Source organism: Bombyx mori, chromosome 22, assembly GCF_030269925.1.
Source record: "Bombyx mori chromosome 22, ASM3026992v2".
Classification (NCBI taxonomy): Eukaryota; Metazoa; Arthropoda; class Insecta; order Lepidoptera; family Bombycidae; genus Bombyx; species Bombyx mori.
Window position 1 is genome coordinate 876078 of NC_085128.1, and position 17028 is coordinate 893105.

The 17028-nt window shown below is 41.8% G+C and overlaps 2 protein-coding genes across 2 annotated transcripts in view; both read right to left on the reverse strand.

Moving 5' to 3' along the window:
- NGR-A35 (neuropeptide receptor A35) overlaps nucleotides 1-17028 on the reverse strand; it is a gene marked incomplete in the record, with an annotated part of 158534 nt that overhangs the window by 8777 nt on the left and 132729 nt on the right. The window contains 1 exon segment of the mRNA NM_001134279.1: nucleotides 12199-12296. Within this exon segment, the coding sequence (NP_001127751.1) occupies nucleotides 12199-12296 (98 nt within the window).
- Nucleotides 60-8048, reverse strand: LOC119630213 (uncharacterized). Its single transcript, XM_038018781.2, has 2 exons — nucleotides 6427-8048; nucleotides 60-537 (listed from the first exon to the last, which is right to left on the reverse strand). The coding sequence occupies exons 1-2, from the start codon at nucleotides 6748-6750 to the stop codon at nucleotides 244-246; spliced, it is 618 nt and encodes a 205-aa protein (XP_037874709.1). The 5' UTR covers nucleotides 6751-8048; the 3' UTR covers nucleotides 60-243.

The window sequence follows — 17028 nt, forward strand, 5'->3', positions numbered from 1 at the left end:
AAATGTTGGCGCCGTTGCGATGAGATGTTGGGTGCAAGGCTTATCTCAATAAAAGTGGACTGTATTTAAAGCTGGTTTAATAATCGGATCAAAGTTAATACAGTTTTACGGGACCGACAATGATTGTGTTTTTCGTCGATGCACGTCGTTTTATTCTGTCACATCACGCCTCTCCCCCGCTTCCGCCGCGGTGAGGAAAATAGGGTTGCTATGTTTTGAACATGCTCCCCGGGTTGAAGAACTTCAAATATTGACTGGTAGCGGGCATATGTTGTTGTAAGCGCGTCGTATAACACCTTTCTTGGTTAAGATATCTGCCACACGTGTAATTCCATCTCGTCCAGGACAAAGACGAATAATGCGTCCGAGCAGCCACATAAGAGGTGGTAGTCCCTTCTCCTTGATGACAACCATCATACCTTCTTTTAAGTCTCCCTTTTGAGTCGGCCATTTCATTTTTTGTTGTAGCCACACGACGTACTCATTGGAGAATCGCTGCCAAAAATGCTGCTTAAGGTACTCGATACGCTGGAATCTCTTAAGAGAGGTTAAAGTTGAATGATTTGTTAAATCAGGCTGAGGTACAAAGAGTAAAGATCGTCCTATTAGGAAATGAGCTGGAGTGAGAGGATAATAGTCCGAAGGATCATCTGACAGAGGAATGAGAGGCCTTGAATTCAAAATGGCTTCAATTTGAGATAATAAAGTCGTCATTTCTTCACATGTGAGATGTGTTAGCCCTAAAATTCTACGCAAGTGATATTTCGTAGACCTAACGGCTGACTCCCAAAGTCCGCCAAAATGTGGTGTGTATGCCGGTATAAAAGAAAATTTAATCTCTTGCTCTGCCAAATCGGAAGGAAGGGTACGACTAAGAAGCTTGGATAATTCATTAAACGTTCCAACAAAGGTGGTACCATTATCAGACAAAATTGATTGTGGCTTCCCGCGTCGCGCAGTAAATCTATTCAAAGCAGCAATGAATGCATCCTTGGACAGGTCTGAGACAAGCTCCAAATGTACGGCCTTTGTTGCCAAACATACGAACACGCAGATGTATGATTTTATTAGTTTAGAACCTCTACCTTTCCGGTTTGCTACCAACACTGGGCCAGCGTAATCAACGCCAGTTTGAAGAAAGGGATATTCCAGGTGCACACGTTGACGTGGTAAATCCCCCATGGGTGGCTGAATAGTAGTAGCCTTAAACCTGCAACACGTCACACAGTTTCGCACAACCTTTTTAGCTAAATTATTGCCACCAATGGGCCAATAGTTGTGCCTAGTGATTGCTAATAAGAGTTTAGGACCACAATGTAAATGTTTAAGATGTAACATTTCAAATATAAGATTAGTTAAACGATGGTTAGCGTGGAGAAGAATTGGGTGCTTAATATTAAATTCGTAATCTGAATTGTTGAGTCTACCGCCAACTCTCATCAACCCATCGCCATCGAGGAAAGGTGACAAAGAAATAAGTTTATTTTTAATCGGTAAAGGCCTACCAGCGATTAAAAGAGAACGCTCTGCAGAAAACGATTCTTCCTGAGCTACAAATAATAAATGGTTTGTTGCATTTCTTAATTCTAAGTCAGTTAGTCTCCCTTTTTGTAAATGTTTATGATTACAATTAGATATAAAACGATAGATAGATAAGATGTCACGCGAATTAACCTAGAAAATCTAGATGTGTTCTGAATTAGATTTGACAATATACAATTTTTTGAAGAGCCTTGATTTATGTGTAAAGCATGAACAGTTTCTGGAAGATGATCGGTATAATTTGGGTTGGTTGGCCAGTGTGATGGGTCCTGAGCTAAAAAAGAAGGTCCCGACCACCATAAAGCGGAATTACGTAACAGACTAGCGTTCAATCCTCTAGATACCAAGTCTGCTGGATTTTCCTTTGAAGGGACATACCGCCATTCGTGTCCAGCGCAGATTTTCTGTATCTCAGACACACGATGAGCTACGAATTTTTTCAAATGAATTGCAGAAGAGGCAATCCAACCGAGAACTATCGTTGAGTCCGACCAAAATGAACACCTTTCTACTTTTGATGTTAAAGTCGTGGTGATCTTTTCACATAATTTGGAACCAAGCATGGCGGCACAAAGTTCCAGTCTTGGAATCGTAGTAGTTTTTATAGGAGCTACTTTGCTTTTTGATGCTAAAAGAATGGTTTTTATGGATCCTTCTGACGTCTCACTTCGAACATAAACACATGCGCCGTAGGCTCTCTCCGATGCGTCCGTGAAAACATGAAGCTGTATTCCAATCGGCTGAGAAATAACGCAGCGTGGAATTAGAATATCATTGAGATGAGGTAAGGTTTTAACAAAGTTAAGCCATGTCTTCTTTAAAGGTTCCATTATCTCGTCGTCCCATGAGCATTTATGTTTCCAGAGATCTTGCAGCAAAAGCTTAGCTTCTACAATGCAAGGCGAAACTAAGCCAAGCGGGTCAAATATTTGGGCTACGGTAGCCAAGATATACCGCTTTGTTATAATGAGTGAAGGTGACAAATTTATCGAAAAGTATAAATTGTCAGCGCGACATTTCCAATTAAGACCTAAAGTCTTCGAGTGTTCATTGGAACTCAGATCTACACAATCTGCGTTATCATTCGAAGTATCGCTAACAGCTCTGAGAATTTCAGAACTATTGGAATGCCATTTACGAAGATTAAATTGTCCAGACTGGAGGGCAACTTTAATCTTTCTGCACAATTCTATGGTGCTGTGAATGGTGTGACTTCCACCTAAGTAGTCATCAACATAAAAGTCATGACATATAGCGTGCTTAACATCGTCATCGTGAGCTTCGTTGCCTAGCTGTATAAGACATCGGGTTGCTATAAAGGAAGCTGAGGCCATGCCATAAGTTAATGTGTTTAGTGTGTACGTCTTTATGGGTTGTGAAGGATTAAATCGCCATAAAATTTGTTGTAAAGGGCGTTGAGAACTGTCTAATGAAGTTTGTCGATACATTTTTTCTATATCGGCCGTGACCACATACAGATGTTGTCGAAATCGTATTAAAATTGAAAATAAATCATCTTGTATCGTGGGGCCTACTATCTGAATATCATTTAGTGATTTACCTGTCGATGTACGAGCAGATGCATCGAAGACTGCTCGCAATTTTGTAGTTGTACTCGATTCCTTTAAAATACCATGATGAGGAAGGAAATACTGAACCACGTTATTGTTAGTATTGTGGATATTTTCACTCATGTGACCAAGATCGAGATACTCGCGCATGAAGCTACCGTATAGCATTCTAAGTGTCTTGTTTGATTTTAGTCTCCTTTCGAGTGAAAGGAACCGGTGCTTGGCCATATAGTAAGAGTCTCCTAAACATTTTGGTGATTCATGGAAAGGTAAGGTCACGTTAAAGCGTCCGTCTTCAGCGCGCGTTGTAGTTTCAGTGAACACCTTTTCACACGGATGACTATTTAAATCGTTGATTGTTGAAGATGGTATAGAGTCTAGCTCCCAAAATTTTGTAAGATCTGTGCTGATCTTTGAAGAATCGCAACTTAATAAGCAATGTAAATCTTTAGAGTTAGTTTTGTTTAAGAGGGAACCAGAAATTACCCAGCCAAGTTTGGTTTCGAAAAGAACAGGTTTATTTTTGCCTAGTTGAATACGGTTTGTACCTATGACATTCCAGAAAACATCTGCTCCGACCAATATGTCAATGGAGGATGGAATATGGTAAGTTGGATCCGCTAAAGATACTCCCGATGGTATATTTATGTTTTTATTTTCTAAATATGCTAAGGGTAAAGAGTTCGTAATTTTATTCAAGAGATAGCAATTGATGTTAAAGTTGTGGTTGCCATCTAATGAATGTATGCTTATCAAACACGATTCATTACACGCGGAGGTTTTATTGCTGATACCACATGCTATGTAATCCACACGCTTCGTTCTCAAATTAAGCCTATGACAGAGATCCTCCGTAATAAAGTTAGCAGTACTCCCGTTGCACACTGTATTATTATCGAGATCTAGCAGAACTTAATTCAATCTTTCGTGAATTTATCTTTTTTTAATTTTACGTGTCATAAAATGTTAATATTAGATGTTATTTCGTATTTCTAAATAAATAAATAACATTAATTATTAATAAAAATCATTTATTTCTTTATTTTCTTTAAAAATATTATTTTTAATACTGCAACTTTGTTCTAAATACACAGGAAATTTATTTTACACCCCTAAATATATTCTAAAGACTAAAAAAAATTCGCATAACCTTCTACCCATCTTCCTCCGTCGAGTAAGTTTCTTCTCCCATGTTCTATTTTGCACTGTTGATTTGGAAGATAGAAGTGGATCTGAACCTATCAGAAATCGGTTAAGTACGTCTCGATTGGTGTTAATTCTGCTTGTTTTCCTGCTGAAATACTCGCGATTCCTCCTATATTCCTTATTGTTCGCTTATTGAGCTTCTTCTGCTAATTGGCCCAAAGGTAAAACGCATGTTTCAATTACTTCTTTTGAGTGTGAGAAGATTTTGTGTATACTAGAAGGCATGTAGTACCAGGAATAATGTACTAAATAAAGTTTTCTTGTCTCTTCAGCATATGTCTTGAACTTGTCAGGATCTATTTCTAAGTCGGATGAAAGTACCTCCAAGATAACAGAAACGTTTGATTAAATCCAGATTGATCCCTGTTATGTTCGCTTACATTTCTCCCATTTAGATTGTATTTTTGCTGTGAGACTACTTAATATCATTTGAAGTGATCGTGGAGGGTTTCTACAGTCCTCTATGTCATAATATTGTAGTATTTTTTCTATTATAAGGTTATTTGGACCTTTTTTTTATTACTTGGGAACCATATATTAAAAATATCTCGCCTTTTCATTGTGCTGAAAACAAAAAAAAAATGTATGAGCGGGGCAAATAGGAGCAAGGGATTCCAACAAAATTTCAAAGAACATTAACCGTAGAATGCTATAACAGTGATTTCCCGGTGTATACACTTGCATACATTTTTAAAAGTCAACACTAATACAAAAAGAATTTTTTTTTCAAGGACTACAGCAAAAACGCAATTAACTAATAACATTTCAATATTATAAGGTTCAAACTTACCTTAACGTATCCTCGATTATATAACAAACGATAAAAATGACCAATTATAGCACTTTAAGCGACAAGAACAGACCTGTTCGCATTCTGCAATAAAGCAAAACTAAACAGTACACTCGTGCTAGTACGCATAAGCTATGTTTCGAGACTTCCCCTGTGTTATATGGTGTTACACACTTATTAATTTTATTTAATATCGGTTATTTAGTTATACACCTGTGTAATAAAGGGAATTTTAGGAATATTTAGAAGAGTATTATTTTTAGTTAAGTTCTGCTAGATCTCGATAATAATACAGTGTGCGTTGTCTAAAAGAAGACGTGCAGTGTGAGTTTGCCCCTTAGAGTCTAAAACCTGAACTAACGCCGTAGAGAGTAAAACGTGTGATGAAGTATCAGTTGCCGTGGCTGACACGACAACGGTTTCAACTGCGGCTGTTTGCTTCGTATAATGAAGAAGCGTGTTGTGTTTTAACTTGCAGTACTTGCAATGGCTAAGCTTACACTGAGAATCAGTGTGTCCAGGCCTCAGACAGTTAAGGCACACTCTAAGCTCTTTTGCTTTCCTAATACGTGTTTCAATCGATAAACTTCTAAAAGACTCGCACGCGTACAGGAAGTGTTTCTGATTACATAACGGACACGCAACTGTTTTATTTTTGTTAATGGTAGTTAGTGCTTTAAACTTAAAATGTTCATTTTTAGACTTGATTCGACGCGCATCCTCTAACGTTTCCAATAAATCGGCTTTATTTGAAATGAATTTAGTAAATATTTTTAGAGTTGGAGGGTCGTTGAGAGTATTACGATGCTCTTCCCAGCCCCTACTAGTGATGCTGTCTAATTTAGACGCCATCATATGAATCACCAAAGTGTCCCAATGTTCGACAGGTTGATCCAATGTGGCCAAGGCTCTAAGATTTTTGTTGGTTACATCTACAATGTGTCGTAAACTCTTACTGCATTCTTTTTGTATGACGTCAACGTTAAAAAGAGTTTGGACGTGATTGTTGACAAGTAAGCGCTTATTGTCATAACGCTCACAGAGGAGAGTCCACGCAGAAGAGTAGTTATCTGCTTTAAAGTCCAAGCTTTTGATTACTAAAGCAGCGCTTCCATGAAGAGAAGCTCTTAAATAGTGATATTTATTAATACTGTCGAGGGTATCGTTTTCATGAACCAAAGAAATATAAGTGTCTCGAAATTCAAGCCAGTGCTGGTAACAACCGTCAAAGTGGGGTATATCAATCTTTGGCAACTTAATATAGTTTGGCTTTTGACTTAACACGGTGGTATTCTTCATGCCATTTTCAGAGCTTACCTCGGACCTACCGTCATTATTTTTGCGTTGATCCAACAGCGTACGCGCAGAAGCCACAAGCTTGTAGTACTGCGACTCAATGGACTCACGATCCTTATAATGGTCTTCCGGCGCGTCTGACAGCATCTCGATCTCACTCTGAAAAGTGTCGAAGTCCCCGTATAAGGTTTCAAATTTCTCAAGACGTACTTGGAGTTCCGAGAATTGCACATCATTGAGATAATCACAACCCCGTAGGACATCCAAATACGTAGAGAATTGTGTTATTTTAGCCTTTATTGAGGCCCTCCTTTTAATTAAGTCTTTTACTTTGCCTTCAGGCATCTTTATTATGAGTACCAACTATCTACTTCCCAAAGGCAATGAAGCAACTAAAAGCAAAAGTTGACCCTGCCAAAAAAATATATAATAATATAGCAAAAAAATATAGCAATAGACTGCCAAGCAAGATCTAAGCCCCTGAATAAAGTATAATAGCAAAAATTATTAACAGCTGTACTTAAGGAGTGTTATATTTCAAACTACCCGCGATATGTATTTTTTTTTTTAATAAAAGTTTCTACAATGTTTTATTAAAAGGCGAATGAGTTATTTTAAAAGTTTAGTATTAAAATGAAATTGTGAATTTAAATCTAAATCTAGTGTCAAGCAAATGATACACTACAATAATAGTTTAAAGCTATACCCAACGAAATGTGTAAATGTAAATTATATTAGCGATGAAATGAACAAGCGTGAAAAGCAAAGCTCTTGTTTTATTTTATGTTGTGTTTAATAAAAACTTAATGAGAAGCATAAAAAGTGATTGGCAAAAATGAGAAGAATGACCTTTGGACTTTTTGTTAATAGTGAAAATGTTGACGGTAGCAATTAATTGTTATGGTCATGAATGTTAATGTTAATGTTAATGAGGAATGGAAAGAATAAAATATAAGGAACGATCTTACGTATCTTTTCTTTGTAAACCTCCTGTGACTTGATCCTACGAGACCTTGAATAATGGTGTTGGTTGTGTTGTACTCAGCTGATGCGGCAATGTTGTACGTTTGTTGTTTTTAAATGTTGTCGGTGAGCTGGATTCGGACTTCTTCTGTAGACAAATATGGGCGTTCCACGAAGGTAATCCACCTGAGGCGCTGCTTGAATTTGAAGTGTAGGTAGGCGTTGAAAAAACTGAAGATCTTCTTTTTCAAGCAGTGGTGACGAATTTCCAGTGGAATGTAGACCCACGAAGGTTGATAGGCGTCCTAGGCTCCAAAAGACTTCTTTGAAAGACCCGATGTACTATCTTCTTCCGATTATGTTGAGGTTTGAAGGACCATATGTTGGCGCCGTTGCGATGAGATGTTGGGTGCAAGGCTTATCTCAATAAAAGTGGACTGTATTTAAAGCTGGTTTAATAATCGGATCAAAGTTAATACAGTTTTACGGGACCGACAATGATTGTGTTTTTCGTCGATGCACGTCGTTTTATTCTGTCACATCACGCCTCTCCCCCGCTTCCGCCGCGGTGAGGAAAATAGGGTTGCTATGTTTTGAACACAAAATCTATATATTAATACGTGAAGCAAAAACTTTGTATCCCTTTTTACGAAAATTGCGCGGACGGAGGAGTATGAAATTTCCCACACTTATAGAGAATATAGAGAAGAAGTGTACAATGCTAGTATTTTTTTAAAATAATGTATAAATAAAAGGTACATTAAATCAATAAAGAAAACATTACGCACACTACATACCATGTATTTGACGCACACACGCATGCATACTATTTATTGTCAAACTTTTGTTCTTGACGTCTGTGGTCAAATTGAGAATAGATTAAATATTTTTTGTCTTTGTTGATATTTTTTATAGTATAGTCTTGGCGACATTTGTGATTATATAAGTATAAAATACAATCATAATAGTGTAGAAACTTACAATTCCAATTAATTATAGTCGAATTTCGACTACTGCGGGACTTCCAGTCTTTTTTCATTGCCAACTCAAAGTCAAAGAAGTCAATGTTAAATTACATTGACTTGTACGTTATTAATGAAGATATCAATATTCACAGTAAAGTTCTATGCAATGTGTATTTATAGGCACTCCGAGAGTCATTTTACATCAACATTATTTTCGCTAACTGCGTCGTGCCTATTTGTACTCGCAACGAGTACACTGACCCGGGTTATTATTCTAATTACCCTGGTCTGTTTCAGCCGCTAATTGAACGCACATTCTCGAGTCGACTGTGGAAATTGTACTAAAACGTTAAGCTGAGATATTCTATTAGCAATTCATTGAGACTTGTGACGTGGCAAAATTCATTTTTATTTTTATTTAAAAAAAGCAACAAACTTAAACGTAACGGCCGTCTGGTGTAGTGGTAAGTGACATGGTCACTACACAAGGGGGTCGCGGGTTCGAATCCCGCCAAGGGAAGATATTTGTATGATAAATATAAATGTCTTTTCCAGGGTTATGGATGTATATTGAATATATGTATGTGTATAATAAAAATCTTACATTTATATCCGTTATCTGGTACCTGTAACACAAGTTCTTTACGAACTTAGCACGGGACCAGTTAATGTGGCGTGATTGTTAGTAAATATTTATTTATTTATTACTATTACTATATATGTATAACCTAATTGTGCCTAGGTTTCTTTTCTTCTTTAAAATTTCTGTGTTATTAGTATCAGAGACGAAGCATATGAGATAAGGATGTTACCAATTGTCTTTATAAAGAAACTGACTGAAAGACCGCTTAGGAGCGTTTCTTTAGCGCTTCAGATAAAAGTGACATCCTTGACGTGAAGGAACGGGCTTCGAGGAAGATACTAAGGGAAAATCTTTCACCGAGCGCGTGAACTTGAAATTGTACAGAAAATATATATATGTACATACCTTTTTTTTTTTTTTTTTTTTTTTTTTTCGGGTAGAGGGCCGGACCTCCTACGAGGTCCCCGCGCAAAAGGGGCGCGCGGGGTATGTGAGACTCAACGGTCTGCATGGTGTTGTGAGCAGACCGCGGGCCCAAGGATTTTAGGACCCACCCACTAAACGACTCCCCTGCACTCTTACACCCGACGTCCGATCCCCTCCGAGGTCAGAACCCGGATGAGGTAGGGGGGCTACCGCGGTCAACACTACAACCAGACGGCGCGGCTCACCCCAAGGACGCCCAGCCGATGGAGCCTTCGAGGCGAATCGAAGGCTCTGAAACGTCGGCCGTCTCGGTACGGCAGCCCGTCGGGCCGCCCAGACGGTGCCGCTGGTGTCCCGGAATACCCCGCTGGACCAGAACCAGCCTACCGGGTCGGGACGCGATACACCGTCGACCGGTCGCTCTAATCACTCCACGGCAGCGCGCTAGAGTGCTGGTAGCGCGCCGCGCGGCCTCACCCCCTCAGGTCGCCCCTTTTTTTTTTTTTTTTTTTTTTTTTTTTTATGATTGAAAGTTTACTGGTGGCCCGAAGGCCTTTCCAGTTTCACCAGGACAGGTGGGCGAGCAAAGGCTCAGCCAAGAGGGGTGGGATTTGCTAACAACTGCCCGAGCGCCTCCGAAGGAGACCTAACAACTCAAGAGCAATTGTTTCGCGAATGAATCTACTACCGGATCGGAATCGCGACCCGCTGAGAAGATCCGGCGAGAAACTCAGCGGGCTGATGCATGGGTTAGGTTGCACGTCGACCTCTTTGTCGAGTTCGACGAGTACGGTTACCGGGGTCCCTAAGCCTGCCCCTAGTATTAGAGCTGAAGGCATCTAATGCAAAGGTTATTGGATCTGATGGATCCGTAAGGACGTGTCTAGGGCGTCGACGGTGACTGGCTCCTGCATGATCAGGATTCGGGGAGTAGTCAGCGGCGGCAACGATAAGGCGATTATCATGACGCATAGCCTTATCGAAGTATCGTTCCGACGCTGACTTCATGTATTTCCGAATTGATTCGAGGCCCAGGTCGTCGTGTAGGTCAACGTTCCTCACGAACCACGGAGCCCCGACAGCTAACCTGCAAAAGCGGGATTGTAGGGATTGGAGGGTGTCTATGTGTGTGCGGGCCGCGTGAGCGAACACCACACTCGCGTAAGTCATGACGGGCCTTATGCAAGTTTTGTAAAGTGTCACCTTGTTCCGAAGGGACATTTTACTCCGCTTACAGATCATGGGGTAGAGTCTACCGAGAATAAACGCGGCACGGTCACGGACTGATTTTATATGCGGGCGGAATGTCATCGATGCATCCAGGGTAACGCCCAGGTACTTGACCTTCCTGGCCCAGGGTATGGGTTGTCTAAAGAGAGTAATCGGGGGTGTGAGATTCCTCCTCCTAATCCGGGAGGAAATCCGTGTGGAGCTTCCCCTCTGAAATAGCACCGCAGTACTTTTCGCTGGGTTGATGTCTATGCGCCATTTTCGGAACCACTGTCCTAGGGCTAGGGCTGCGCTCTGAAGCTTCTTCGCGATTAGGGACTTATTTCTACTAGAATAGTAAACAGTCGTGTCGTCGGCGAATAAAGCTAAATGGGTCGGCGGCGACCGGGGAATATCGTTGACGAATAAGCTAAATAGGAGGGGTGAGAGGACAGAGCCTTGCGGGACTCCAGCTGTGAGAGGTCGTGGGGAGGAGCGGGTTCCCTCGACTCGATATCGAAAAGAGCGGTTCGACAAGAAGTCCCGTATGATGAGCACGAGACTATCCGGCACGCCCATGTTGAATAGTTTGAAAATCAAACCATTGTGCCAGACTTTGTCGAACGCTTTTGCGACGTCGAAGAAGAGAGCTCCCGTGTATAACGGTTTTGGTCGATTAAGCCCCACAAGAATGTGCTCCGTGAGGCGGTGCACCTGTTGAACGCATGAGTGATTTGTACGGAATCCGAATTGTTCATCGATAAGAATGCCCTTGGATGAGACGAAGTCTCTGAGGCGTTTGTAGAGCAGACGCTCATACAGTTTGCCTAGAGACATGAGGAGGCTAATCGGGCGGTAGCTCGTCGGATCATTTTTTGGTTTACCGGGTTTATGTATGCCGATAACGTCCGCTTCTTTCCACACCGCGGGAAAGATACAGTTCGCCATAGCGGCATTGAAAATAGATGCCAACATCACGATGAGTTGGACGGGTAGAAGTTTAATAACGCGGTTGGATATACCGTCGGAACCGGGAGCCTTGCGAGGACGTAGGTCTTTGATCAAGTCTTTAACTTCCATCGGGGTGAAGGTCGCCCCTTGACCTTCACCGGGGGTATATGTACATACCTAACACGTTCTATCAACGACTTCCATGTCCTATGAACTCTGGTCTACGGCTCCCTTATTTAGCTCTAGATTATAAATTATATGCTTAAAGTGCATAGTGTCGAGCAAATATCTGCCCAGCCGATACAAATATTACATAATTTAATATAAAGATTTAAAAGATAGAGGAAAGGTTTATTACCTCACTACAGATCCTTCCAACTGTCAAAGCCTTGGGTATATTATAGAAATTTTTACTGATGTTAGGACCTCTTGTGAGTCCGCACAGCTAGGTACCACCACCCCGCCTATTTCTGCCGTGAATCAGTAATGCATTTCGGTTTGAAGGGTCGGGCAGCCGTTGTAACTATACTGAGACCTTAGAACTTATATTTCAAGGTGGGTGGCGCATTAACGTTGTAGATGTCTACGGGCTCCAGTAACCACTTAATAACCAGGTGGGCTGTGAGCTCGTCCACACATCTAAGCAATAATAATAAAAAGTTGAGAAAAGGTACAATTTCTAATTCATAAAAATACCTGTTGACTGTTAGCACTGCCTTCAGTTTGATCGAAAGGTGGCAGCACGGAGCACAGCCGCCGGCCCATCAGAGAATAAGAGACCACCACGATACATCCTGTTGAATAAAAGTATTCAGATACAGGGTCGGTAAAATAAACGACAATTGCTATAAATTAGAAAGAAAAATCGGTTGTCTGTAAAGTCAGTTTACTGACGATAGTTGAACGTGACAACGTCATAAGAAAATACTGATGGAATGGTTTCATTTTTCAAAAGAAAATTTTAATTTTATTTGTTTGATAGATATTTTGTATGGACAATTGACACCACATTCACTTTTCACTGAACTTCATACTTGACGAAAACATGTAAATGTATTATTGTATAGCAGCTGTCCACGCGGATGCATCGCTCACTCAAGTAGGAGAGAGACAACAGATGTCGAACGCTGCCGAACGCGGAGGCCGATTGTGCCTCTTTGTCACTCGTTGCGCGCTCTCGCTTGCACTTCAAGCCTTAAATGGAACGCCTCAATGAGTCATGTTTTTTAGTGCGTGCAGCCGGCTCCATCGAATTATAAGACGTTGTCACGTCAAAAAATGTTTTACTCTAGACTACCCCTTTTTTTTTAACGCTGCGGGATTCATTTACGGATACTCGGTCAAGGAGGGTAACGAATCTGGTTATGTCGGACTCCGGCGCCTCTCGAGAGGAAGAAGGCGACGAGGAGAGCCAAGGTCCTCTACCTCCCCCAATTCCTCGCAGGAGACTACGCCTTGGAAAAGGCGCGCGAATAAATAGGGTAGTCTACTACCCTAGAGAATATTATAAGTTTATTGGTATACACAAGCGCCCTCTATCGACTCAAATATCATCTAGCAACGTAAGGTCGGTAAAAACAAACGTAACAAAATAAAGAAATCAATATATCTAACAAGTAGCTGAGACGAAATTCAAAGTTAAGTGCTCTTTACATCAGCGTTTACGAGTCAACTTGCGGCTGCGACACGCGACACAGCTTACGATCCGTGCACTACCAATATTCCTGCAATTGATAAAATAAAGTAAAAACTTGAAACATGAGGTCTTTCTTGCCACGTGCCATCCGGCTATGGAATAAGCTTCCCTCAACGGTGTTTCCCAAGCGCTATGACATGTCCTTCTTTAAAAAAGGCTTGCGGAGAGTATTAAGCGGTAGGCAGCGGCATGGCTCTGCCCCTGGCATTGCTGAAGTCCATGGGTGACGGTAACCACTCACCATCAGGTGGGCCGTATGCTCGTCTGCCTACAAGGGCAATAAAAAAAAAACATGAAAGTTTATAAGAATCAATTTTATGAAAACTAAACTCGACTTTAGTTGAAAAACCCTTAATTTTAATACATAAAGAGAAACGTCTACAAACGACCGGGCACCGAACAAAAGAAGAGAATAAATTTAGTTTTAATAAAGGTGCGATTCCCGCTGTCTGACTCAAAGAAAGGCTACTTCAAAGGATATTTGTTCAAACGATGTGCGAGATCCACTTATATGATTGTAAAGCATATAGAAATTTACTATACCTTTTCATTATAACGTTTTATTTTATTCGTGGTACGCGTGAGTTGTAACACCATCCTAACGATTTTTATTCCGGTTTGAAAAGTGACATAAGCGCCATACTATTCAATTGAAACTTGGAGCTCAATGTCAAAATGGGCGAGGACAATTAGGCCGTGATGTTTATCGGCTCCCTCTCTGAATCCAATTGGCTGTTCACCCATGAATGCATCAAAGCAAACGGTTTAGAGAAAATGGCACAAATTTCAAATAGAAAGGCCAGTAGTACTGTTCGAAACCAATCCGTTAGTTTTTGAATTTTTACCACGGCAACACGGGTCGCGATTTGACGGTGCCGTCGCGATTTGACATCTGTCACTTTGTCTTGCTTCTCGAACGGGACGGTACCTGTATATTGACGGTCTACGCTAAAGTTGTGTATCATCGCTAATCCTTATCCATTCCTGCCCCATACCCTTCTCCCTAAGTGATACGGCGTGAGAAGACGAAGGCATCGGTTCCGGTGAGTGATTGCATGATATTTTGTTAAAATAGTACATACGGCGCCGCGAATCGCGGCACATGTTCGACGCGCACCTCGTGCTGGTTTCCGTAGCCCTAGGCTGCCACGAGGTCGCTGGGTTCGAATCGAACAATTTCTGGTAGCAGAGCGTGGTTAGATTTCTGAAATCTATAGTAATTACCACGAATGTAAAATTTTTTACGTCTAACCTCACTTAATTTTGTTACTAGTCAGCAGAAGTAGTGTAGGCATAGGGTTCGGTTCTGTTTAAACTATCATTCTGCTGACCTAGGTCAGGTCGTTTAGTGTGTTTCTATCCACCTGGTTAAGAAAATTAGTGAGTAGTAATAGTTAGTAATAGTAAGACTGATTTATTAGCTTCCACTGCGCATAGCTGACTAATTGTACGTGAGTTGGACAGCTGTGCTGGCTGAGTTTATGACCTAGCACACAGCTGCTACAGTGGTCAGCTATTTTCATACTATTACTACAGATTTATGTTAATTCTGCTCATCATAGCAGTAGATTACCACATCTATTTAAGCATAGTTGTGTGTAACAATCTGAATGTTATTACAGTTGGGGTTTATAATTTATTATTAATTTGTGTATGATTGTAGCTCACTTCCTACTTATATTTTAGTATAATTGAGCTGCAACACATTTGTAATTGAATATAACTGGAGTACTTGTTGAACTTGTAGTAGTAGATTGCTGGTTGGGCCCTGTTTGGAGACTAGCTTAGTTATAGTCCAGAGGCCAACGGTGTATGAGTGTCATTTCAAAACTTATACCAGCAATTTACTATTATATATATTTTTTTTTTGTTATTTGTTTTAATTTGTTCTAAATTTAAATTACTTGTTTGAATTTGTGGTAGTGGACTGCTGACTGTGGGCCCTGCTTGGTGACTGGCTTTGGTATAGTCCTGAGGCCATCAGTGTTTGAAAATTACTTCACAAATTTTTATCAGCAATTTGCTATCATATAATTAATTTTTAATTTTAATTTTGTTATTTGACTTACCCGTTGAACGGTGTGAATACTTTGTGATAGTAAATTGTTGATTGGGTCCTGCTTGGTGACTAGCTTCTAGTTATAGTCTAGAGGCCAGGTGCGCTTGAGTTTAGTTGCAACTCAAAACCTGGTATCAGCAATTTTCTATCTTATAACTTTAAATTTTAAGTTTGTTCTTATTTGTTGAGGTGTCCTTGGTACAGTGGTGAGGTCTAGGTTACCTAAATACTTAGGAGTAGGAATATTTTGGTGGGCTCACTCGTACACTCCTTTAAATAATTTTTATTTTGAATTTTTTTTGATTTTTTTTGAATTTTTTTTTGATTTTTTTTTGAATTTTTTTTTGAATTTTTTTTGTTCTGGTTGTAAACTGCAAGTAACATGTCGGTGTCCTACATTCGCGGGAAGGTGACTAGTGAGCTCCGATGGTTCGCATCAGCTCATGCTTTGGTTGACAGAACAGATAGGGATGCGGCATTGCTCGATAGGGCGTCTCAGGTGCACGGACGGTTGGAGGTAGTGTACGATCGGTTGTCTGACCTCGTTGCTTTGGGGTCCGAAGTGGAGAAGGAGGTGATCCATGCCATCAGTCTTGACGTGGACCAGTGTCAGGAGTACGCTGATACCATTCTGCAACGGGTGGCCGATATTAAGAAGCAGTCGTCTTCCGGTGGTAATGGAGGTTCGGGAACTTCGTCAGGCGTCATATCACGCCTCCCCTCCATCGACCTGCCGATCTTCCACGGTGATCTGAACGAGTGGGTCGGCTTTATTAATTTGTTTGACAGCCTGGTCCATGGTCGGTCGGACTTGACTGCCTCTTATAAGATGGCTCAGCTTCGGGGTGCTCTGCGAGGTGAACCTGGTGAATTGGTGGCACACTTGCCTATCACCAACGACAATTATGCGGTCGCACGCCAGATCCTGTTCGACCGATATCAAAATCAACGACGGTTGGTAGACACTCAGCTGGCCAGGCTGTTTGCGATACCCAAACTTTCTCGGGCTTCCGATATCAGAGCCGAGGTACTGAATCCAGTTACGGTGGCCACTAAGGCCTTGGGAAATTTGGGTCTACCAGTAGACCAATGGTCATATCTGCTCTTTTATATTGTTGCAGGTAGGCTGCCGGTTGAGGTGCTCACTCGATTCGAGCAGCAGGACAACGCAGGTAGGGACGAACTGCCTACCCTGGCCAGTCTGCTGGCATTTTTAGAAGCTGAAAGTCGCCGACACGAGATTATGCCACCGCCCTCCTCCTCTGGGTCGCGTGTGCCGGCTTCCGGCCACGCCGTTTCGGTTGCTCAGAGGGGAGGGGGAGGGGATAAGAGGGGGCCGTCTCAACGACTGACTGCGCTCATGGCAGCGGTGGGAGGCCCACGGTGTGCCTTCTGTCATGAGAGCGGGCACGACGTAGCCGCCTGTCCGAGGTTCCGGTCGACGCGCATCAGGGGTAGACGCAACATCGTTGCCCAGCGGCGATGGTGCTTTTTTTGTTTTGGGCCGCACACGGCGAGCGTCTGTCCACAGCCACAATTGTGCCCTAATTGCGACGGTCGGCACCATGCCCTCCTGTGTCTGGAGTCTGCCGCCACTCCGAGGTCATCCGGACGCAGTCATCCAGCCTCGCCGACCGGTGAGCGCACCGGTCGTAGCCCTCGCCAATTCGGCGGCGTGGACCCTCGGAAAGAGGCTTCGCAGGGAGGCGCCGGGTTAGGTACTGCGGGCGGGTGCCAGCGGATGCCCACTAGCTACGCCGGGGTGGCCACG